The following is a 26,197-nucleotide window of genomic DNA, read 5'->3' as shown; positions in this document are numbered from 1 at the left end:
AATCCTCTGTGACTGCTGAAAACTAAGGTTGAGCTTACCTCCTTTGCTTTTATAGAATGCTGCTTTGTAGTTTTGATGTCATGCTATATTTAAATTTAGCTTGTAATTTCCACAGGAAAACAATTTTATTAACAAAAAAAAGGAAGAAGGAACTAACTGAGTATTGGATGCCACCCACTGGATAAACCGCCCTCACATTTTCAAACCAGGGCAACTCCTAAAGACACAAATGCATTTACAAAACGATATTTGGCGGGCCTTTGCTATTATAGTGGCTTTCTGAATTATTTCATAAGATCAACCTATTTTCCCTTTAAATGAACACTAATCATGGCTCCTTGGGAAGGTATGTCCACACACAGACACTTAGCATAAATGACAGCAAGTCAGCAGAAGCAATAAAAATACTAGTAAATAAAGTTACTTTCTAATTAATATATTATATACTGTACTAAAGCTAAGCAAGAATATATATTAATCTTTGCATACCTTATTAATTTACTTGGTAAATCCATCACTTCATGTACCTAATTATTAAAAAATCATAGTGCCAAATATATTTTGATTATAATATAGGTCTGTGGGGTCACACAGAGTCAGACACGACTGAAGCAACTTAGCAGCTGCAGTATGTTTTCTGTTCAGAAATATAGTTGAGAGGATAAATTTACTTGCAGATTTTAGAAAAACAGGCCTCCAGGAAATTCAAGTTTTATAAATTGTATTTTTAGTATATACCTATAGAATAGCATTTCTTTCTTTTTAAAATATGTATTGAAAAGCAATTGCAATTAGTTCATTTGATAGGAAAGTCAATAAGCTCATAAATTTATAAGCAATTAACAAAAAGTTATTTGTATAGAAAGTATTGCAGGAAAAAAGGAATGGAAAAAAGTTTTATCTGTCATTTTTTCTGAAGAAGAAAGGTTTTGTGGAATTATAAATTACACTGGTAAGGAGTAACTTGAGAACTGATACCAATTATATCAGAAAAGATTCCTTCTACATTTTGAGGGACTTCATGGGATTCTCCACTTTATATATATTTTTAACTTACCAGAGAACTGGCAACACAGCATAGATGGATAAAAATTTTTTAAAAAAATCTAATTTCAAACTGTTGTGTCCTGAATAATAGATGGGAATGAAAGGACAAGACTGACTGAGCATGAGGGTGAGGGAGAGTGACTTACACTATAAAGGTGCCCACAAGAGCAGGTGTGGGAAAAAGCACCCTCTCACTAAGGGTCCTTCAGACACAGATGCGCTTAGAATGATGGCATATTTGTACTCAATATTCTCGGCAAGGAGACGTTTCTGCTTGCATTGAGAACAATATTGCTTTGCATTTAGAGCCAGAATAAGTAAATATTTGCTACACTCGTAAAGTGCTTTGCAATATGCTTAAAATAGGCCTTGAATTTAGTTTTCAAGATGATTAAATTTCAAGGCATATCCTGAAAGTCGTGGTTTCAGGTTTGGGAGCGCTCAGACGCAGTCAGTAATCGTCCTGGTCTCCCCATTCGACCACGGGCTCATCATTCAGGCGCAGGATGAGGTAGGAGAGGAGCTGGAAGAGGTTCTGCCAGAGCAGCAGCGAGACGTAGAAGGAGAGGCCGCTTACGTCCAGCTCGCAGCGCGGCCCGGCGAAGGCCAGCGCGCACGTGCACCGGAACCCGTTCAGCAGGTCGTGACAGCGGCCGCCGTGCAGGCAGGGGTCGGACGCGCACTCGTCGATGTCCTTGTCACACCTTCAACACAAACAGCAGAGACCGGGCCCGGCTCAGCACACTGGCCGTGACACCACCAGGGAGGGAGCGCTTTGGCCTCCCCAGCGGAGTGGGACCGGCAAATCCCCACGCCCTTCCTGCGTGTCCGACAGCTGGGAGACAGCCCTCCAAATGCCTTTCACGGATTTTGGTTTTAATGAAAATAATGTGTATGCACACGCACACTGTTAATTAGAATGAGAAAACTGGTGCAAATCTTTAGAAACTAAAGCAAAATGGAGCCATGCACAGGTCAATTTCATTTTCCCCCTCAAGAGTTAGTGTGGTTGTCACCTTGTAAAAGTTTGGTTCATTGGGGTACGTGGGGGCCAGGAGAGGGAGCTGTGTTTTTCAAACCCAGCGTCTACAGAGCCGGCCTGGGGCTATGAGGGTTCTAAAGCATCGGTGTGCCAGGCGAAGGGGAGAAGCCCATAAGAAGCGGGAAAATGTATTTGGTGTATCCTGGGGGCTTTTGGATTATTCTCCTTGGGAATTGCATTTTACATATATACATATATATGTAAAATGCATGAGAGCTAAGCCACTTCAGTCATGTCCAGCTCTTTGCAGCCCTGTGGACTATAGCCCACCAGGCTCCTCTCTCTATGGGATTCTCCAGGCAGGAATACTGGAGTGGGTTGCCATTTCCTCCTCCAGAGGATCTTTCCAACCCAGGATCAAACCTGCATCTCTCGCATCTCTTCACTGCAGGCAGCCTCTTTACCGCCCATTCATTTGGCTGCACCAGATCCCAGCTGCGGCACGTGGCTTCTTCGCTGTGGCTAGCGGGATCCCTAGTTGCAGCTGTGGGATCTTCAGTTGCCGCCTGTGAACCCCTAGCTGCAGCACGTGGGATCTAGTTCCCTGACCAGGAATCACACCCTAGGCGCCCTGCATTGGGAGTGCGGAGTCCCAGTCCCTGGACCACCAGGGAAGTCCTGGAGATTCCATTTTTAATAAAAGCCAAAGTAGATAATCAGAAGATTGCAGTCACTAATAAACTGGTTTCATAGCTAGGTTGTAACCTTTCCAGGTCCAGGTAGAACGATTTTCAAAAGCCAAAATTTTCCAAAAACAAGTGATGCCAGTTCTAAGGTGACTGAAACTGCCCTCTTCCCTGGAGCACTGTCACTTTTCACCTGGTTTTCCATCTACCGAAATTGCTTTTCTGTGCATTCACTGATTAACTGCCCAGTCCCTTACTGAGTAGATATTGAGCACATGCCAAAACCTCCACTGGGCCTCGGGATAGAGCAGTAACTGAGACATCTCCCTGACTTTGGGAAATTCATACAAAATCATAGCTTCAAAAGTCTCTGCAGAGCAGCTCATAGAGGTGAAGTCCACTCCAAGCAGGTTTTCATTCCCCACCTCTGAAGAGGTAAGCATGTGCGCCTGGGTCATCCACTAATCCCCAGGCTCAAGAAATGAAAAGAGGAGGCGGTGGGTGGGGCAGGGCCTCCCCAAGGCACAAAGGGAAAAAGATTTCATCCCAGAGAAATAGCTCCTTACCCCGCTGGGTACCGAGCATAGCTGGGGCATTTTGTTTCCCTGCTTTGGCTCAGGCTCCCGGGATGGAGGAGGCCTCTCTGGTCGGAGCAGAGCGGAGCTCAATGACTGGAGGGGGCTTGCCAAGTCCTCCCTGCCCTGGGTGGGCCGGAGCGTTCAGAGCATCCACCACGCATAGCCTGCCGGGGTGACGGCACAGAGCTGGAGGTCTGAACCCCACGGCAGAGGAGGCGGTCTGTTACATGACAGCTTTCCAACATCTCTGGGCTTTGTGGAAGCCTCACCCCCTGGTCCTGGGGAGGCTGCCCAGTGCTTTCCGCTTTTCCCCTAGTTATTCTTTCTCTGTTGCTTATCTACTTCTCTTTCAAACTGAACAGTCCACAGTATACACACAACAATCATTATTGGAGCTTTCGTTAGGAGTTATTAATGGGCAGGAAATTAAAAAAAAATAAATCCATTGCCATCCAGTGAAATAACTAATGACAGAGAAGGACTTTGAAAGCATGGAATCCATGGAACACCTGGGGACTATTTTAGAAATTCATTTTCAGTGGAGAAGTTTATCTTGGTGAAACGATTCCTGGGAGAAGAAGGAGAATGTTGAGCTTGCTTTTCTTACCATATTTGAAATCAACAATTTGGAGGTTAAATGTCAGATAATCTTTTTAAAAAAAAAAAAAAACCAAACAATGTTGGAGGAAAGGGAGACATTTACTGTAAACAGGGACAACATGCAAGCAGCAGAGAAAAATAATCCAAGACTCTGGATGAGGTCTAAGCTGTCGTCATTAGACATCAGTTAATCAACTGAATAATAACAGTAAGCATTAAACTGTGCCATCGAGGCAGAAGGGAACCAGCACTTAAATATATAAAGCACTGTTCAAATTTCCGGACAAGAAAATCTTTGCAGTATTTTGGAGATGGAATCAGAGGCCAGCCAAATGGTCTCTGGGTTAACAATATTATTATGGTGCATGCACGGAAAAAAATGGTGCCGTGAAAAGCAGAATGTGACGTCAGGTCACACCCCTCCATACACACAGATTCTCCAACCGCCCATGCTGCATAGAGCCAGCCACTGAGAGCAGACCAAGAAAGCAAGGACCAGCCTTGTCACTGAATGTTGGAGGGGAAAAATGCAGGTGTGGCCACACTGCCTGCTGTTTGCCAACATGACGAAAGAACTATGTCTGTGTGGTGCCCGAAGCACTAGCTGAAAAAGAGAAAATTCCAGTTAATCCAAACTGCAGTTGTCATGGGGCAAAAATGCACCCATTATTTTACTAACTACTCTTCTGGGGAAAATTAATTCGGTCAAAATCGTTTTGTCCAAGGTGTTGGATTTGATCTAATTTGTTCAATGGAGGAAGCCTGATCAGAGAACAATTTATCTAGCCCTGGATGGTGTAAGAGATGGAGGAGAACTCTTTCCCTTTTCTTTTAGTTGTTGCAAGTAAAGATTTGGTCATATGTTTATGCCAGAAACATCCTAGAGATGGGCAGAGGTTCTGAAGGTGGCCTGACCTGGCTGCAGCACAATCTGAATCGACACCTGACCTCTCCCCTAACCTCTCAGCTTCAGTTTACACAAATGCAGAAGGGATATAAAGACAATTAGAGACAATATTTGTAGGGTGCCTGGCAGAGTGCTAGACAAATGGCCAAGTATTTGTTCTCTGCTGCTACAGTGTATCTGTAGAGTCTCAGTTTGTCACCATTCTGGGGACACTGATCCCCTTGGGCATCTGACAAAAGCTACAGGGTGTGCACTTTTTTGGACTTTCCAGGCAGCACTAGTGGGTAAAGAACCCACCTGCCAAGGCAGGAGACATAAGAAACTTGGGTTTGATCCCTGTGTCAGGGACATATTCTGGAGTAAGGAATCGCAGTCCACTCCAGTATTCTTGCCTGGAGAATCCCATGGACAGAGGAGCCTGGCAGACTACAGCCTGGGGGGGTGGGGGGAGGGAGCGTTGCACAGAGTCAGACATGACTGAAGTGACTTAGCACACACACCTGCACATTTTTGCCCTTGAACTCACCTCAGCAAGTCACATGCATATACAAACATGCTTGCATTTTCAGCAAGTTATATATTGAGAGCAGTAATCAATTCCACGTCAACAATCCCAGCATTAGGTACGGAGGACAGGGCTTCTCTGGGAACAGTAGAGTCATCTGGATAAGATGCGTATACTTTTAGTGTTCTAGGTAAGTCCACAGGGCAGTCTTTAAGGTATATTTTATTTGACCTCAACAATACCCACCTTTGCATCATGTGTTAGAGTTAGTGGGAAAGAAACATGAATCCAGAAGTATTTCTAAGAAAGAAAAATATCACATTTCACATTTTTCAGAGACATATTTCCCTAGTTAAAGTCTTGGCTCATAAAGTGTCCTTGACTTTGACCTCAAGGGTAATTTTTCTTTTTTATTTTGACTCTGGCCAGACCTATACTAAAGCACAGATTTTCCTATGGGAACTGAGACGAGAAAGCGGAGAAGAAACACACTTCGTATTGTCTCACTGTTGTCCGGCCTGGAAGGCCCTCCCGTAAAGCTCTGCTGCGACTCACCGTTCCCCCGTAAAACCTGGCCAGCAGGCGCACTTCATTTCTCCCTGGAACTCCGTGCAGTTGCCACCGTTGTAGCAAGTGAGGTTGGTCTTCTCATTCCCACAGAAGGTGGAGGGTAATCGGAGGTACCTAGGGAGAAAAAAGTAATAGTCACTGCAATTCATCTTGTTCATTTCATTCAAGAACACTTTTTTAGAAAAGTCCGTGTATCTTGTCCGTGCCAAACTCATGAGGTGCTCAGGCCAACTGAGCTACAGACGCTTAACTGTGCTGTTTTGGACACGGATCACTCTTTGGTCCACAGGTCCTGCGGGAGGGCGCTGTAAGGAGCGTGCCTATCCATCTTCCATTTCTACCCAGTGCTCATTCATGAGATAAGATCTGTGCCGGGGGGTGCGGGGGTGGGGTGGTGGTGGCAATAAATTTAGTGTTGGAAAGAAACTCGCTATGGCTAGATTTGCTGCTGCTTGGCTAATAAATCACTTCAGGCCATAGGAAAATTGCATCTCTATAAACGTCAGGAAAGAAAGGCCAGGACTCTGGTACCCAAGCACTCGTGTGATTTCTCCGCTGCCTCTCACTGAAGCCGAACTCTGGTTGCCCCGCCAACACTTGCTGCCCTCATCCAATAATTCATGACTTAGCAGAAGGCAAGCCAAATGCTGTCCAGGAGGTTTGTATACAGCAGTCAGTGGAAAGTACATGTGAATTCAGAGTGTGGCTCTTTTGTTTAAAAACACAACTTTATATGTTAAGGAATGCCTATAAAAGCCAGTACAAATTGTTAGATGCTAAGCAGAACTTACTACCAGATAAAATCCAGGGCTGTGACGGGGCTGGTTAAAAAGACTTCAAAGTGTCTAGGTCCTTAACTACACTGTGCGTGTTGTGCACGGAATCAGATACATAGTTAATATTCAAGAAAGATAAAATGAGTTTTATTTTGTTCTGCTCAGCAGACTGCAGCTAATATGGAGAAAGCAACCTATATGGTAAGTGTGTCTCTTCCCACAAGAGCTAATCAATTTGACTTTAAAAAGAAAATATCATAAGGATTTTTCATAAGAGCCAAAAACGTCAACCAGCTTTGGAAGAGGTCAATTAGCAATGCAAATAGGAAGCTTTGTATACATCTTAACGTTTAATAAACAATTTTTGAATCTTGTTAGAAAGTACTTTTGAATCAAAACTTTAATCTTTGAAAACTTGGCTTTGATGAATTAGGCAGAAAAAAATACTGGCGCACTGGCTCCTAGGCATATGTGTGTCTTTTACTTATCCAAAGTCACCACAGCAGTACTATTGATTTTGATCCTGAATGTCTTTTGCTGTTAAGCATTCAGTTTACCTGTTGGCAAATGAGTAGGTTAACTATGAGAAGTCACGTTTTATGTCCGTACTCAGCAGTCAGCCCTGTGTCTTGCCTTCACAGGCTCTGAACAACAGTATCATGGAGACAAAAATACATCTCCTTGTAGCTGTGACTACATGTTGTGTCTACCAGGAGATTCATCCAGTGAAGGTATCACCACTGAACTACTGTAATGTCTCCAGGCTGCCAGCCCACTCCAGGCATTCTTGTCAACATTCTGGAATCTATTACTTGCTGGAAATAATGGTCTCATGTTCCTACGTGCGTGCTTAGTCACTTTAGTCATATCTGACTCGTCATGACCCTGTGGACTGTAGCCCGCCAGGCTCCTCTGTCCATGGGATTCTCCAGGCAAGGATACTGGAGTGGGTTGCCATGCCCTTCTCCAGGGGGTCTTCCTGACCCAGGGACTAAACCCACATCTCTCATGTCTCCTGAACTGGAAGGCGGATTCTCTACCACTGACCCATCACGGAAGCCCACATGCATATCTATTATGTGTACGTATTTGTGTATATAATTGTACTGTCCTTTGACATTTTGATTTTTATCTTACTGGTTCCCTCATTAATTCATGACAAAGTCATCGAAACATGCTCATTCTGAGTCATGAATTCCCATTTTGGAAACTACTTCAACATAGCCTTTTCAGAATTTTGTAACATTGACCTGCCTGAAGTGACCCAGGGCATTCTTTCAGGGATAGAAGTCGTGCTTCCTCCTACAAAACCAGAATTCAGCTTGTATTGGTTGTCACTGTGTTTATTTCCTGCGGCCTTAAGGCTCGGACTCCAGGGCCCGTCGTTCCCGAGACGTACTCTGCCCGAGGTGACTGAGAAGACATTTTGTTTGAAGGATGTGGTCCAAATCCTGTAGAACGTGCCGGCAGATGCAATCCTGTCTTCACGGGCCTGAACCGTCATGGCCGTGACCGTGAGCCCTGCTCAGCACAGCGTACTGAGTGTACCTGTGCACGTGAGCACACCTCCAGACACGCTTTATATGGGTGTAAGGCTCACCTGGCCGCTCAGAAGATAAAGAATCCGCCTGCAAGGAGGAGACGTGGGTTGCATCCCTGGGTCGGGAAGACCCCCTGGAGAAGGGACTGGCTAAGCTGCTCCAGTATTCTCACGCGGGAAATCCCACGGATGGAGGAGCCCGGCAAGCGACTGTTCATGGGGTCGCAAACAGTTGGATGCGACTGAGCGACTAACGCTTAATGCTCACCTGCAGAACCTTCCCGTGAAATTTCCAGGACAGCGGCAAGAGTAGCTGTTGGCGTCACTCATGCAGGTGGCCCCGTTTGCACACTGGTGATGCTGGCAGTGGTCCACCTCCGACTCGCAGTTCACACCTGTGAAGCCAGGCTCACACCTGCAGTGATAGGCTGCCCCGCCAGGGGCGGAGCAGTTGCCGTGGATACAGGGGCTTGAAAGGCATTCATCGACGTCGAGCTCGCAGTGTGGCCCCGACCGTCCCGCGGGACAGGTGCAGCGGTGGGAGCTGTAGGTGTCCTTGCAGCGGCCTCCGTGCAGGCAGGGCCCGGAGCGGCAGGCGTCCAGCTGCAGGCAGCCCGTCTCTACCGGAGGCCCGGAGACTTTGAGAAACCGCTCCTTCTGAGGTCTGTTCATCAAGCCACCGCCGTTTTCAAAGTAAGATAGATAGAGGCCGCTGATGGCGATCGTGCTTAGACACCCTCGCAGGGCCCGAGTGCTGTTGCTAGCTCGGTCACCCACATAGACGTCTGTGTCATCCTTCAGGAAGCTGAGGCTTCCGGCAGCGACTGCGCTGGTCACAGGAGGCGTTTGCCCGTCCACCTCCATCTGCCACCTGGAAGCCTGGGCCCCCGGGTCTGTCATGGAGATGGTCACCTGGTACCACACGCCGTCGCTCACCGGCTGCAGACTCGTCAGACTCAGCGTGTAAAAGCTGTTGCCGCTTCGCAGTTGAAATAACAACCGGGAATCCCGAATGTGAATACGAAGGAATTCAGGCTCCTTCTCTGCGTGCAGTATGATCGCGTGGGCATCCCTCGTTCTGAAACCGAACGTGACATTGGTGAGCTCTCTGGTGATGTTCCCGTTGCTCCTGAATATTATCTCACGGCTTTGTCCATTAAAAACAGCATTTGCGATACCTAAAGAGAGAAGGCCGTGCCAGTCAGCAACTTGACTAAACCTGTAACATTTGCTTCAGTTCGGTTGCTCAGTTGTGTCCGACTCTTTGTGACCCCATGGACTGCAGCATGCCAGGCTTCCCTATCACCAGCTCCTGAAGCTTGCTCAAACTCTTTTGCTTAATTACCTTTATTAACATTAATGATCAAGATATTATTACCATCATGTATTGACTGATATGGGCTAGGCACTCTGTTAGTTGTCTTTATATTACTTTTAATACAGTTATTAAATACAGGTTTATTATTAATATCATTTCTATTTTATAGAATAAGAAATTGAGATTCATAGAAGTTAAGTAATTTTTTCATGGTCAAATGGCTAATAGTTAATGAAGACAGTGTCAAACCTGGAAGGTCTGACACCAAAACCCGAATCATATATTTCTTTTCCATTGAAACGCTAATACATTCCAATATTATTTTGCTTCAGTTCCCACCAATAAAGCATTGATTACCATTTTATACATCAAGAAACTAAGCACAAAGCAATCTCAAGTCTAGCAATGGTTACACAGCAAATTAACAGTGGACACTGGCTTCTGAGTTAGCTGAGTGTGTGCTCAGTCGTGTCCGACTCTTTGCATCCCTATGGACTGTAGCCCACTGGGCTCCTCTGTCCCTTGAATTTTCCAGGCAAGGATACTTGAGGGGCTTCCATTTACTTCTCCAGGGGATCTTCCTGACCCAGAGATCTCACCCATATCTCTTGTGTCTCCTGTACTGGCAGGCAGATTCTTTACCACTAGTACCACCTGGGAAGCTGACCATGAGGCTCTTAAAAGTAGCAGTCTAAATGACTGATTTACTATCTGCAAACTCCAATTAGGTGTCCAGTTACCAATCTGTGCCTAACTAAGAGCTGTGAAATGGGCAAAACCATAAAACCATACCATCTGCTCCACTGTATGACATATATACGTGATCACATATGACCACAGCACTTTGGGGCAATCTCACTGCGTTTTTCTATTGAAGTGTTTTATCTCTTAAAATATCTGATGCTGTCAGTTTATGATCTCCTTTAATATGTTCTTAAGAAAGTAAGAGAAAGAAGAACTGCTTCAGCTTTCCACCTAACCTGTAAACCTAACAAATTTGGATCCACTCTGCTTTCTATTCTGTTATAATAGACTGTTGTTGAGTTGCTCAGTTAAGTCCGACTCTTTGTGACCCCATGAACTGCAGCACACCAGGCTTCCCTGTCCTTCACCATCTCCCAGAGCTTGCTCAAACTCATGTCCATTGAGTCAGTGATGCCATCCAACCATCTCATCCTCTGTCATCCCCTTCTCCTCCCACCTTCAATCTTTCCCAGCATCAGGGTCTTTTCCAGGGAGTCAGCTCTTCCTATCAGGTGGCCAAAATATTGGAACTTATATGGATGCATGGGATGCATATGGATGTTATAATGGATGCATTGTCCTTCTTCTCATCTGTATAATAACAGAAAATATATATACTGTTCTCTGCCCCTGGTTCCTGACCTGAGGCTCCGAAAATCCTGGTAAATTCCTAAATGATGAGAGCATGGCCCTGGGAGCATGTGTGTTGTAATGAGACAACTCTGCTTGGGTTTCTGAATGGAGCCTGGATGCAGGCTGGTCATCAGGAAGACCAAGCCATGACTAGAAGCCTGAAACTCTCAGCCCCAGCCCATCCTCTAGAGAAGGACGAGGTTGGAAAATGGGGTTAATAATTAGTCATGCCTACATAAAGAAGCTTCCACAAAACCCCCAAAGTATGGCATTCAGAGAGCTTCCAAGCTGCTCAACACAGGTACACTGGGACGGTCACGCACCCCATCTCCTCAGGACAGAAGCTCCTGCACTGGGGGCCCTCCCAGACCTTGCCCTGTGTATCTCCTCATCCAGATGTCCATCTGGGCCTTTGCAGATCTCCCAATAAGCTGCGAAACCAGTAAGTGTTTCCCAGAGTTCTGTGAGCTGCTCTCGCAAATTAACTGAACTGAGGTGGGGATTGTGGGAATCTCAGATTTACAGCTGATTGATCAGAAGCACGAGTGACAACCTGGACTTGTGGTTGGCATCGGAAACGGGGTGGGAGTCTTGCAGCGGGACCGAGCCTGTGGCCTGTGAGACCTCACACGATGTCTGGAGAGACAGTCAGAGTTGCACTGAATTGTGAGAACTTGTAGGACACCCAGCTGGTGCTGCGGGATTGCCTGGTCAGGGGGAGCCTGCACACGTCAGGCATCAGAAATGTTGTCAGTGGGGTCCTAGTGTCAAAATCAAGGGGAAGCACAGAGGAGGGGGACCGCTGGGTTTTCCCTAATCGGGGGGGAAGCCATAGGTTTTGCCTCATACGCCCAAGCCCAGCTGTCCCGGCCATGCCTTGGGTCCCCTTCATTTCCACCTTCTACACGGAACCTCCCGCTGTACTTCATCATGATTTTCCCTCCCCTTCTTTCATTTCCCAACGGTGCACAAATAGGCTGCAATTGCACACGAAAACCCGAGTCCTACACTGACTCCCACCGACCCTCTTGCATTTTTATTTCTCTAGTTCCTTCTCTGGCAAAGCTTTTTCCGAATAGTTTTATATTCACCTTGTCTCCACTTTCTCATCTCCCATTTTGTTTCTTAACATCTTCCACTGAGCCTTTGGTTCCCGTCACGTCACTGAAACCACTCTGGTCAAGGTCACGGAGGCACCGGTGTGACCCGGTCCAACAGGCAACTCTCTGTGCTCATTGTCTCCCAGCTTTCCATGGAAATGAACCTCCCAGCACTGTGTCTGCTCACGCGTGGAGCAGCACACCCACCCTCGGACACTTGAGGTGCAGCCTCTTCCAGCTCTTCCTCAGTGCTCTAGTTTCTATTGCTCTGCAGAGCAACGCACTGACCATTCCTGAGCCTGAGACCCCACTGGCTACCGTCACATCCAGAAAGACGCCCCAAGTCCCACACACGGCGGACAGAATCTCTGTGGCCCAGCCTCTGACCGACTTTCCAGCGCCATTTCCAGCCACTCTTGCTCATTCACGTGCTACAGCCACAAAAGCTGCTGTTTCTTGAAGACAACAGGCTTGTTCCCAAACTGTGTCTTTTACCTTTGCTGTTACTTAGACAGGATATTGGCCCCTGCTCTTCCCACACCCGCCTCTTTCTCAAAATAATATGTGCTCAAATGTCACCTCTTCTGCGAGGGTTTCCCCAACTATCCAAGTGTTTCCATCCCAAATCCACTCTCTTTTCAATTATTCTGCTTGATTTTCTCCATAGCATCTTCTAACTATTTGAAATTACATTGTTAAATTTTCTTTAACAATCCAATTAAAAATAAACAAAATAAAAAATATAATAATATAATAGTGAAATAGTGAAAGTGTTAGTTGCTGTCATGTCTGACTCTGTGTGACCCTCTGGACTGTAGCCCACCAGGCTCCTCTGACCATGGGATTCTCTAGGCCAGAATACTGGAGTGGGTTGCCATGCCCTTCTCCAGGGGGTCTTCCCAACCCAGGGATCAAAGTTGGGTCTCCCACATTATGGGCAGATTCTTTATATATATAAAATATACATTTTATATAATATATAAATACTCATATTTTATATATAAAATAATACATAATAATAATAAAATAAGTAAAAATTTTCCTACTTGTTCCTGGTCTTTCCTCACTAGAACATGAACTTTTACGAGATCTTGGACATTCTCTGTCTAGGTTCCCACTAAGCCCTGTGCCTGGAACACTGCCTGGCATAGAGTAGGTGCTCAGTAAATATTATTAAATGAATAATGTATGAAAGTCACTCAGTCCTTAATTCTGAAAAGTGAGATAATGATTAGAAACCTCAACATGAGTAAATTCAAGTGGATTATTTGACTGGATTAGCATTGCTCTTGATTTTATTGCTTTTGACTGTGGTGAATCTTTTTTTTTTTTTTTCCAGCCAGGTTGCGATTAGGGAGGAAAAGAGCAAGAAGTGCCTCATTACATGCTTTAACATGTAACATGTTAACATAAATGCTAAGATGACAAGTCTCATGATTCCTCCAGCTCCTGAAGAAAGAGTGGCATCTGTCACGCTGCATAACTCGTCTCACAGACATGCTGACCGTGCAGAAGTCACTCCTTGTTATCTGAGTTAGAACCGCCGTGCAGGTACCATTTATACTCTGCCTTCCTTCAGGGGACTTGATCATAATAAACACGTCTCTGTCTAAGGTGGGTTGTAATTTTTAAGTCTCTCTCCTTCTATAGGATGCTCAGATAGAAACAATTAGGCACTAAAGGTAAATTCGGGTAATGCACCAGCTATACTCTCCAGAGTAGTTACTCTAGCAGAACTATCTTTTCAGCACATCTCACTCGGAAAACATACCATACGGTCACGAGATCACATACAACAGAGCAAAGATGATCTGGGGTGATAGCTGTTGGATAGGGAAAGTTCACCCCTCCTACTGGTTTCCCTCCCCCTCCCCCACTTTATTAAGATAGAGCATACATCAAAAATGTTTCTGAGGCTCTATGAAAGGTCAGAGGCAAACTTTCTCCTCTCTCCGCAGAGGCAACGCCTAGGAATGAAGAGCCCTCCATGCCTTTCCGAGGCATCCAAGTCCTTCACATGAAGACAGAAGGCAACAACTCTCACCTGGGGTGTGGTGAGTGCCACTGTTTTTAGAAACCCTTTTCTTTTTTCCCTATGAAGGCATTCAGAATGATTTAAACCCTTTTGTAGAACATAACTGGGACAAACAACTTTAGTACTTCCATCAAAAGAGTAATAATAAAATGAATAAGTAGTAAACTATTTTAAGCAAGGAATTCAGAGGGTCGAGCAAGGCAAAAGGTGGCATTAAAATTCTGCATCACATTTCAGGCCTGATCTCATTCTTTATGCAAATTCATCATGCTTTCTTCATGTGTGCAGCATGTGTTCGTGTGCGTGTGTGCTAAGTCGCTTCAGTCGTGTCCCACTCTGTGCAACCCCATGGCCTGTAACCCACCAGGCTCCTCTGTCCATGGGATCCTCCAGGCAAGAATACTGGAGTGGGTTGCCATGCCCTCCTCCAGGGGATCTTCCCACCCCAGGGACTGAACCCGGGTCTCTCATGCCTCCTGCATTGGCAGGTGGGTTCTTTACCACTAGCGCCACCTGGAAAGCCCCATGTGTAGTACATTATTCTTAAATATGAAGCATGAGGGTATGTGTATTCTTCAAGAAAAGCTCCCCAAGTATATACACAATGCAATACATTTCACACGTCACCTGATAAGTTGACATATCATCTTAAAATACATAAACATCAGAGTAAATATATACTTGTCCTCAGTCACTTCCAAGCTCAGTTGTTAATGGCCCTGAGGGCCATCTACCCTCTAGCTCCAGACTATTATTTTAGTTCATTGTTTTACAAGGTATTTTGTATATTTTTTAAATTGTATGCAGGCAATGTTCTTTAAATCTAGAGCAGTTAAGTGAAGATATTGAGTTAACTTGAAGAAAACAGATATTCATTAAGCAAATGCTTCCTGACAGCCTCCTATGTGTCTGGCATTGTTCTGAGTGCTGGGAGTACGCTGGGAAGCCAGAGTGAATACCTCCTTCTCTTTTGAAGCATATATTCCACTGAGGAAAAGATGATGAGCAAGTGAGCAAATACGTATAAAACAAAACATCCAAGGATGATAAGATCCATGAAGGAAAATGAGGCCAGGGAAGAGGGCGTTTGGGTAGGAAAGGGAATGAAGTGAAGAGGCAGCCTGTGAGGCTCTGGGCTGGGAGGGTTCAGGGTAGAGGTGGGGGGAGCCTGATTGATGGGGTGAATGCAAGAAGACTGGACAGTAAGACGTGAGGAGCGTGTGGAGGCCAGCTCCCAGAGGGGTTCTCCCACCAGGAAAGGGGCAGGAACATGGGAGGCAGCTGGTGGGGATGGGGGGCAGGCGTCATCCCCCAAGGGAATCAGGGGAAGTAGTTTGTGATGAGGATTTGACAGTATGTTTATATGCTGGTGGGAGAACTGATGATGCTGCTGGCGGGCGAGAGAAAAATTTCAGAAGCAAAATCACTGAACGAGGGAAAGAGATGAGAGTTGAGTCCAAACATGGAGGGTTGGCTACACACTGAACTGTGCATTGTCTCAAGTAGAAGAAAAGACAGACTATGAATCACTGTGTCACCAGTACGTAGACATGTCAAAATTGTGAGGACAGTGTTCAGCTTGCTAACATTTGGGAAACCGTTGAGTAGTGCTGCATTGGGGCAGGAAAACTGTTCCAACTGAGGGAAATACTCTTTGCAAACAGGAATTGAGTGCTTAACGTGTTTGGCTGTCTACACACAAGGTCATACAATGATCACACACACAGAGACATACACACACACACACACAGATTTCTCTGCTTGTCCAGCAGACATTTTATCCTTGTTTTACAGAGGAAGCCTTAGATTATGGAGGCAAGTGAGCCATTGGAGGCCTCATAGCTAACCGATGGCAACAGGCTCACGCTGGTGCTTTTGCTCTGCATAATCAGCAAGGAGGAAAGAAAAGCCAAGTATCAGCCAGCTAGCTCTTTCTCTAGAAATCAGCCTTACACGATCCAGGATGTAGGTTTGGAGTTGCTATGGCCACCATCTCCCCACTCCCCCAAAATCCAGGGGTGGGATATGTCATGAGGTTACCCTGGTTTACTACACTCATGTTAGGCTTGTTACACCATCCCTCATGCTGGGGGAAGCAACCACAAGCTTCTCTGCTGAGCTGGGTGTGTCTGTGTTCTTCTTCTGGGTCGACTCATCGACCAACTGAAACGCCCAGCCGGACTGGGTGGCAAGAAGTCTAAAATGCACCTACATTCGAAGCCTCGAGGCAGCTGCAGGCACTGGGCGCCGGGAGGACACGGGCCGAGTTCACACCAGCGCAGCTCCTGGCAGGCCTTTCCGGCTGTGTTCGCAGGGCAGGAGCAGGAGAAGTCGTCCCACAGCGGGTAGCAGATGCCTCCGTGGTGACAGGGGTTGGGCTGAGTAGACAGTAAATCACAGGCGTAAGGAGCTCTGGCAGCTAAATGCGGAAAGGAGCCAAGCAAGACTCCGTGAATCTGTTCATGTTAATTTCCTACTTATTTACATATCGAACATTTTTATATCTGTTGGCTGGTAAGCAGAATAAAACTTACTGTTACCATCAAAAGGAAAAGGGAAATAAATAAAAATATATAATATTGATCTCCTGTAGCACAAGGAAGATTTTCAAAGGTATGATAATAGTCTCTGAAACTTACAAATTACCAAACACTTTCAATGACACTAATGAACATTTGAGTTAGAGCCTTTACCTCTCATTTCTCCTGGTGAGGAAACTGAGGTCCCTTTCATTGTCCAAGATCCTGTGTGCTTGTATGCCTGCTTCAGTCATGTCTGACACTTTGCCGCCCCATGGACTGGAGCCCACCAGGCTCCTCTGTCCATGGGGTTCTCCAGGCAAGAATGCTGGAGTGGGTTGCCATGCCCTCCTCCAGAAGATCTTCCCATCCTAGGGATTGATCCTGGGTCTCTTATGTCTCCTGCATTGGCAGGTGGGTTCTTTACCACTGAGCCACCTAGGAAGCCCTTCCAAGATCCTATCAAAAGCCAAACGGTGAAGCTGGTACTTAGATCCTCTGGGTCCCCATAGAGAGGCACCTCTGCCCTGCAGGAGCCCCACCTCTGAATCAGAAACATACTGTTATCATCTGAGTCCTCACAAGGTTGCTCACAAAGTAATCAAAACAGAAACACTGACAAAGCAATTCCTGAGAGCTCCATCTGCACTATGTCCATCACTCTATTAACATGTCATCTGGGGACTTCCCTGGTGGTCCAGCGGTCAAGACTTCACCTTCCAAAGCAGGTAGTGTGGTTCAGTCCCTGGTTGGGGGTCAAGATTCCACACGCCTTGAGGCCAAGAAACCAGAATATAAAACAAAAGCAATATTGTAACACATTCAATAAAGACTTTAAAAATGGTCCACGTCAAAAACTTAAGGAGAGGGTGGGATGATTTGAGAGAACAGCACTGAAACATACATATTACCATGTGTAAAACAGTCAGTGACAGTTTGATGCATGGCGCAGAGAACCCAAAGCTGGTGCTCTGTGACAGCCTGGAGGGGTGGGGTGGGGTGGCGGGGGGAGGGGGTTCAGCAGGGAGGGGACAGCACGGACAAAGTCCGTGTGAATAATCCTACCTCACACAGGCTGTCTCCGGGACAGCCTTCGGTCACATTGACAAGAACGGCATTGTGGGCTGCGCTGCTTGTTGAATTTGGGAAGAATTCCAGGTTCTCGTTGTTTAGCCTTATATCTTGGATACAGCCTTTGAAGAATCCACCGCTAACCTCAGTCTCTCGCCTGTCGGGCAGTCCACCAACATAGAGGACATCTCCTCTTTGGAGTTTCCACGTAGGAGCAGAAAGAAATCCTAGATTTTGTGACGACTGATACAGTTCAATTTTATTTGGCTTGATTTTCAAAGATACCAAGCGGATGTTTCCGTCGCTGAGAACAAATGTTACTAGTAATTTGGGAGAACCTGGAGTCAGCATCGCTAGCCTGCCATGCTCTAGCCAGACACGGAGGTACTGGTAAGTGCTGTTTCCCAGAGCTAGGAGCAGGCCAGCCGGCCGGCGTGTTCGAACAAACATGGAGAGTGTGAGGTCTTCTTCGTAATCCTTGTTGAGATGAAAAACAGCATATCCAGGAGAGTCATCTTGGCCAAATCTGCCTGCCACATACTCTTTAATAGCAAAATAGAGGAGGAGAAACCAAGAAGAAACATCTTAAGATTCACAAGTAAAAAGCAGCAAAAGATTATATACACACACACACACACACACACACACACATATATAATTGCAATGCATATATGTTGTTGTTTCTTCACTCAGTCATGTCCAACTCCTTTGCAACACCGTGGACTGTAGCCTGCCAGGTTCCTGTGTCCATAGGATTTCTCAGGCAGGCAAGAATACTGGAGTGGGTGGTCTTTTCTTTCTCCAGGGGATCTTCATGACACAGGGATTGAACCCATATTTCCTGCATTGTCTGGTGGATTCTTTACCACTGAGCCATCGGGGATGCCCGTAATGAATATATATATATATATATATATATATATGTGCACAAATACAGCCATATTTTTTAAAGTTCATGACAGACTTATTCAACAGAATGACAATTTAGCCTGACTTTCTGAATTTGTGGGTTTACTTTATTCTAAATTTAGATTTCGGTGTACAGTTTATAGTCGAGGTCCACTGATCACAAGGAGGAAGAGAAGATTTCTGCAGTGATGAAACTCTGCGCCTCCTCCTCACTGTCCTGAAGAGGTGGGACTAAAAGGTGGGAGACCAGATCCTACTCTGCTCCGACTTGGCTTGGAGAAGTCTGGGGAGCAAGAGCTCTTCCTCCAGGACATTAAGCAGACTCTTGGAGCAACTGTCGTCTTTGCTATACGGGGAGCATCCTCAAGCAAGTGGCATTAAACCTAATTATTCCTTGCAAAGGAAAGAAATCAAGAACTAGACTGGCAAATCCTCGCTTGCGAAGATGGTCCTGATAATAAGAGGAGGTGAGGCAGCTGAACAAACGAAGAGGAGGACTCTTCCTCCTGTGGTCCTTGGTGGGTAAAGGAAAGGCATGGAGCACACAGAAGTTGGACAAAGCTGAGTTGAGTCCCCAACATCTCCTGGGGACACAGAGGTTTCTAATGCACGGACGTGGCGACACTACGGGTGTGCCTCACCACAAGAAAACCTTGAGGAGCATGAAAATGAATGGACGCGGACCTTCAAAAGCATCGATGATACAGTAGAAACAAAAGCTTTCGTACTCCTAAAGCTTATTTTCCAGCTGGGTAGAGGTTATGTGGTATGTGAAGTGGTGACAGTTTCTTTGGTATAAAATAAATCAAGCAGACAATGGGATTACAGAGAGCTGGGGGTGGAAGTGGAGTCAGCATTTTAAATGGAGTGGTCAGGGAAGAGCTCTGAGAAGGTACTATTTGAGCAAAACCCCAAAGAAAGGAGAGATATTATTGCAGAAATGCAGGAAAGAAATGACGGTAGCTTGGTGGAGATGGGGAGAAGTGATCAGATTCTGGAAATGTGTTGGTAGGACCAACAGGATCTTCTGGGGCAAGTTCATCTCCAAGGAGTCTGGTCTAAGTAACTAGAAGCATAGAGTTTCTATTTGCAGAGATGGAGAAGAAAACAGGAGGAATGGATTTGGGTGGGGGAGGAATGGGATTCCACAGTAAATTTAAGACGTCCTATTAGATATCCAGGTGGAAGTGTCTAGTCAGCAGTTAGATACAGAGGTTCAGGGAAGACATTTGGCGCGAGCCATGGTAATTTCGGATTTACCAGCGTACACATGGCTTTCTAGCCACAAGACCAGATACGATCACCAAGAACATCAATGTAGAGAGAGAAGAGGTCCAAGAACTGAGCCCTTAAGCATCAGACACCTGGAGGTAAAGGAGCCGATAAATGAGTAAGATAGAAAGAGAACCCAGACGGTGGTGCCCCCCAGCCCAGGGAAGGAAGGGCTTTCAGGAGGAAAAGCAGAGTGAAAGTGAAAGCCACTCAGTCATTTCCGACTCTTTGTGACCCCAGGGACTATACAGTCCAGGAATTCTCCAGGCCAGAATACTGGAGTGGGTAGCCTTTCCCTTCTCCAGGGGATCTTCCCAACCCAGGGATCGAACCCAGGTCTCCCACATTGCTGGTGGATTCCTTCCCAGCTGAGCCAGCAGGGAAACCCAAGAATGCTGGAGTGGGTAGCCTGTCTCTTCTCCAGCCAATCTTCCTGTAAGAGGAATTGAACTGGGGTCTCCTGCATTGCAGGAGGATTCTTTACCAGCTGAGCCACCAGGGAAGCCTTTCAGAAAGAGGGGGTATTCAACTGTGGTAATGGTTGCTGAGCAGTCAAGGCAGGTGAGGACTGAAAACTGACTGCTGAATTTGGCAACCTGGAAATCGCTGATGCACTAGACAGGGCATCACCTTAAAGATATTACCGTCTTCACGCCTTCACATCCCCGTCCGACCCAGAAAAACGGCATATTCCAGCGTATTTAAATGATGTCATATGGTTCCACTGAAGTTTGAACAAAGGTGGGACATATTTTAGTTTAGCTGAACTACAGTGAAACTTGCTCAGGCAACCGTCGTGTTTGAAGACCTCCCACATAAAAGGCTGCATTTTCAGAATTCCGTCTTGATTTCTTACAGAATCATTACAGCTCGAATCTGCATTTGGAGACCACCCGCTCCAGGGAGCTACAGGTGGCTTTCAAAGCGCGCTGTTAGATATAACGGTCTGTTTGAAGAGACTAACATCTCTGAACACACAGCAGTGCTTTCATGTGAGATAAAATGTTTAATAAGGAAAGCTGGCTCTTGATGTTCCCGAGGTTTGGGAAAATGCACAGAACCGCTCAGCTCAGGGGTGGTCCCCGCTGGTCATCCTGGGACGCCTACAGCATCACTTTGTGGATCCAGATTAAAAAGACAGAACACAGAGCGGTTTCTTTCTCTCAGAAGTTTGACTCTTCAGCAGTCCTGTTCATCTTCAGAAGTCACAAGCACGTAGTCAGAGCACATGATTTAGTACATGATTTTAGAAGCACCTGACGCCATACATGACTCGTCTGGGGACACGGAAAGAATGATTCTTGTATGTGTTGTTGATATGTCCTGGAGAGGGATGACAAATATGGCTGAAAAGTAACTTCAAGTTTTAATGATTGATGGACTGCAACAAGAAGAAATGTATTGAGAATAAATAAAAGCCACTTGGGTCTAAACGCACTTCACTGGTTTAGGGTGGAAGAAGCAGAATTCTGCAGCACCATCAGTGAGAACAGCTCAAAGTAAGCCTATCGCAGAATGAGGCTGCCCAAAGGTCAATGTGATCTTAAGCTGCAGAACAGAAGAATGTTCTCCAGAGTGAGAAGGTCACAGTCCCATGGCACTCTGCACTCTCAGACCCAGCTAGGAGCCAGATAAGCACATTTATTCCCAAGCAAGCAAGCAACCAATGGAGGGTCTGAAAATGAGCCCCTATGGAAAGCATTGGAAGAAGCTGGGTGTGTTTAGCATGATAGGCATGACGGCCTGGATAGTACAAGACTTGTCTCCAAATATTTGTGTTCTCATGGAGAACACAAGTGAGCAAGATTGGCATTGGCTCCAAGAGTTACAATGCAGCCAATGAATGGAAGGGTAGGTCATCTTGCATTATTTCAGGACCAAGAAACAACTTTTAGGGGATTTCTAGGAAGATGGAGGATGAATGGGTTCTCACACCTGGCTTTGCATAAGCAGAGTTCTGGGCCACTACACTTGGCATGCACAGCTGTAAGAAATTCAGTCATGGAGTGAAGCACATCCTATGCCTGAGAAGCTCTAATTCCAAGAGGGTAAGAGTCTCAAAGTTTAGGTATATAACTGGAGATAAAACATATGTCAATTGCCTCTGTTAATGAAACATCCTCTAGAAGGAATGAGATCAGTGACATGTTATACTGAACAGTATCTTGGAAGCTCCCTGTTCCTGGATACAGCCAGGATGACAAGATAACACTGATATGGAGCATCAAAAAATGATGCCTAAGGAATCATGTCTATGCTTCTAAGGAAGCATAGACAGTTGCAGACAAGTTCTGAGAAAATTTTCTCTGAACTCTTCTTATTGAGACACTTGATTATTTTTAAATGATCAGCTTTACAATGCAGGAAGCCCCTCTGTCTTCCATGTGTAGTCAGCCAGCTAAATTCTCCATCCAGTCTGTCTGTTCCTTGCAATGGGTACCATGTTTGGGAAATGCTGAGCCGGGATCAAGACCTGGGTGAAGTTCACCTTGTACTTTTTAGCACATCTCCTCCCTCCTGAACGTCTATGTACAATGACAGAAAGATTCAAGGTTGTCCCATAGAGCTTGCAAGCATCTTCTGTGATGGGATAAACTCCCCAGCAAACATTCCTCAAAGATGACAGCAAATACAGGACACTTTGAGGCTTCTCAGGTGGCACTAGTAGTAAAGAATCTGCCTTCCAATGTAGGAGACCTAAGAGATGTGGGTTTGATCCTTGGGTCAGGAAGATCCCCTGGAGAAGGGCATGGCAACCCACTCCAGTATTGTTGCCTGGAGAATCCCATGGGCAGAAGAGCCTTGCAGGCTACAGTCCATAGGGTCACAAAGAGTGAGACTCAACTGAGCTGACAGAATGCACACAAGGATGCTTTGAATTTATGACTAAGAGGTGATATCCGAAATATAACTTTTCTTAAACTTACACCAAGAAGTTCAGAAAGAGACTTTACAGAACTTACTCCCTAAGGAGATATCTTCTGAAGCTTTTTCATGAGGATTAACCAGTTTCAAATAGTAGAGGGGTGGGGGCAGCAGGGTGGGGGAGAAGGAACTTGGAGGAAGACAGGGGACAGGTAACCAACTCAGGAACTGGGTTTCAAGACTGAGTTTTCCAAGTTGGAAAAAATAAAGCAAACCAGAACCCACAAGACTGGCATCTCTTGAATCTATTTACCAGGACAGTTAGCATCACTGCAGTCAGTAGTAACCTCATGGGTCACTGCACTTGGAAGCTGGTCAAAATGACTCAGCATCTGTTTGTTATTTTGTATATGTAGGAAAAATATTGCCTTGGGTCAATTAGACTTTTCTTCAAAAACTGAACATTGCTGCAGTATAATCTCTCCCTTTCTCCTTTAAAAAAAATCTCAAAACAACTTGCCATTCCATTTAAAATATTACTTAGAGCTAGTAGATGCCAGACCTCATTGTCAAGCAGGTCCGTGATTTGTAATGAATATTGTGGTCAGGGGGAGACCCATGAATAGTGTCTAATAATTCTCAGCCCTTCATACATGGAGTAGGGTATAGACCAAGGCTGGTTTCAATTTCACTTCATATAAAACACAGAAGACTATTTACCAGATGTCGTCCTTTTTCAAATAACTCTCAAATCTTGGGGTGAATTACAGCTGCACTTCAAAGCAGTCTGTTGCAATTACCTTTCCGACATTTTCAGCGCAAAAGAATCATAATAAAAAGAAACAGGTATGTATTGATCACTATCAACAGCAATCTTTGGAACGATGTTGGAAGTAAGGCTTTTGAAGTGCATTTCAAACTCATCTGCTGGAGAAATTAAATCAATTAGTTTATGGCATCTACCCAGTTTCCATGTTGTTACTTTTTAAAAATATTTTCTTTCTTGGACACGTAAGTAGAATACCTGTTTTCTCCAATGCAACTCTTAAAATACACCTTTGAATAAAACTGGTGGTTTATAAAAGTGCTAAACTGAGGCACAATTTTGGAGCAAGTGTGAACTGCATAGAAAGGAGGGCAAGAAAGTAACTGTTTCTTAGGAAAGAAACACCTACTACACACGAGCCATTGAGCTAGGACTTGGCATTGACTAGTTTCATGGCCTATTCTTCAAAAAGCCTGCTTCCCTTTCAAGTAAAATATACAAGAAATTTCTGGTACACCACAAATGATAAGATTATAGCAGCACTTTGTAAACACCAAGAAGGAAACCCGCTTGGATGGGAGCTTTGGGCTTAGTTTTCACTCCTCTGCGTGGCTGAAACCCTGGCGTGGGACGCGATCACTGAGATGGAGCTAGTGCACACCCCCAGCCTGCTCCGTTTCCCGTCGGCGGGCAGCCAGCAGCAGCGTCCTGCGGGGTCATCACCGCCAGGAGCAGCCTGGCCGTTACGCCCCCAGCCCCCTCACCTCCGCGACAGCCGTGGCCGCGGTAGGGCCGGTAGCACTCACACTGGTGACCGAGCCACAGGTTGAGGCAGCGTCCTCTGTTGTGACAAGGCTGGCTCTCACACCAGTCCTTTCGGGCACAGCCTGCCCTGACGTTCAGAGACTGGTCGGATGAGATGCTCTCTGCAGTGATGGCATTCGAGTCCAGGTGCACGTCTTGGAGGCAGCCTACGAGCGAAGGTGTGGATGGCCTCTTATAGACGTTAAACAAGGCATCATCACTGTGGGCTCTTCCCTCTGGCAAACCCCCTAAAAAGGAGTTCTGGAGAGCACACACTGATGACCCAGCACTTTCAAACGGAGAAGGAGCCGTAGCGATGCATGTCCCCATGCAAGAGTCGTCACGTAGGGCGAGGGTCACAGCCTCTGCAAACGTCGCCTCCACCGCGTGCCACCCTCCGTCGCTGGTGTCGTGGGGGATGAGCAGGACCACCTTTGGCCGATCGCCAACTTGAACGGTCAAGTGGACGAAGCCAGCCAGCACCTCCAGCATCACAAACGCGTCCTGGTCACCCCGGAAGAGCAGCAGGGCCGCCGGCTGGACGGTCTGGAACCTGAGGGCTATGGTACAGCCTGAGTCCTGGGTCAGAGCTGAGCCACTTGAGACCCACAGGAAGCCGGTGCCCTCAAAGGACAGCGTGGTGACAGTTCCACACCGTGACCCGGTGTAGCCAGCAGGGCACAGGCAGTCAAATCCGTGCCGGCCGTCGTGGACGTGGGGGACGCATGTCCCGTTGTTTAGACATGGATGATCGGCACAGCCCAGGAGAATATCAGAGCAGTCCCTGCCTCCAAAGAAGACTCCAGAACGGGGAGCAAACGGGCAGCGGCAAGCGTAACCCTCAGGCGAGTTCTCACATGTGCCCCCGTTGCGGCAAGGGCTGGACGAGCACTCGTCCACGTCCTCTTCACAGTGGACTCCTGTTCAAGGACAGAGAACAGATCTGAGTTACATACAGTCAGATCGAACACAGACACCTCACGTCATCTTCATGTGGAATCTTGCGGAGGGGCAGACGGGCTCAGGTTTAGGGCTGCGACAGAGAGAAGTGTGAATCATGATCGAGGATGCCATCATTCTGCCTGTGAGGGGCATGGAAGTGCCGTCACAGCAAGCCTGGAATTCTTCCTCTAGAAATCGGCTCCTTGCCATGTAGAGTGGCTGACTCAAATTACCACCGACAGACACATATGCAACACTGAATATCATAACATTTTTTTTAAAGAGAGAGATTGCTATTGGGATCAAATCTAGATACAAACTATTTGTTTGGGGACTTAATTCCCAGATATGGTTTATGCTGCCCTGGGCTGGCAACTTCACTCTGTTCCACTTGGGAGCAACGATCTGCCTTCTCTATTTTTTGGCAGCTCCCCAAAATCCCTAGAAGCCTCCCTGGTGGCTCAGATGGTAAAGAATCTGCCTGCCAGTGCAGGAGAGGTAAGTGTGACCCCTGGGTCAGGAAGGAGCCCTGGAGAAGGAAATGGCAACCCACTCCAGTATTGTTGCCTGGGAAACCCCACGGAGAGAGGAGCCTGGCCGCTACAGTCCACAGGCTCGCAAAGAGCTGGACACGACTCAGCAACTAGAGAAGAAGAACATAATCCCTAGACCCATAGACAGCGCACACACCTCTCTCTGCAGAGGCTTCTGAGGAGAATGGAGGGGCCCCTCTCCTGCTCACCAGGATTCCAACATAAGCCGTGAAATCTGTCCAGCAAGCCCTGGCTTCTAGCTCCTTCACTTTCTTTACTCTTCTTCCTGACTCTCAAGTCAAAAAAATTTTTGATACCTAATTAGAGAGCTCATTAAGTGAATTCTGTTAGAATTCTAATAGGATTCATTTAATCCAAGTAACAAAAAGAAACATAACACTGTGTGAGAGTGATGGCTGCTGCTTTTTGATGAAGTTCAAATGCACAAACGGTGCTGACAGAAACTTCCATGCGTGTGGCACTTACACAGCGTTG

General features: G+C 46.2%; 1 protein-coding gene across 1 annotated transcript in view; it reads right to left on the bottom strand.

The window, feature by feature from the left end:
• CRB1 (crumbs cell polarity complex component 1) overlaps positions 1 to 26,197 on the bottom strand; it is a 143,795-nt gene that overhangs the window by 27,559 nt on the left and 90,039 nt on the right. Inside the window, exons 7-12 of the mRNA XM_068985794.1 lie at positions 24,188 to 25,147; positions 17,606 to 18,153; positions 16,234 to 16,399; positions 8,460 to 9,369; positions 5,861 to 5,989; positions 1,625 to 1,751 (exon numbers count right to left, since the gene is read on the bottom strand). Coding sequence (XP_068841895.1) covers positions 1,625 to 1,751; positions 5,861 to 5,989; positions 8,460 to 9,369; positions 16,234 to 16,399; positions 17,606 to 18,153; positions 24,188 to 25,147 — 2,840 coding nt within the window. The remainder of the gene's footprint in view (positions 1 to 1,624; positions 1,752 to 5,860; positions 5,990 to 8,459; positions 9,370 to 16,233; positions 16,400 to 17,605; positions 18,154 to 24,187; positions 25,148 to 26,197) is intronic.

Source organism: Capricornis sumatraensis, chromosome 14 (genome assembly GCF_032405125.1).
Source record: "Capricornis sumatraensis isolate serow.1 chromosome 14, serow.2, whole genome shotgun sequence".
Taxonomy (NCBI): Eukaryota; Metazoa; Chordata; class Mammalia; order Artiodactyla; family Bovidae; genus Capricornis; species Capricornis sumatraensis.
This window is presented reverse-complemented; position numbering and strand designations above follow the sequence as displayed.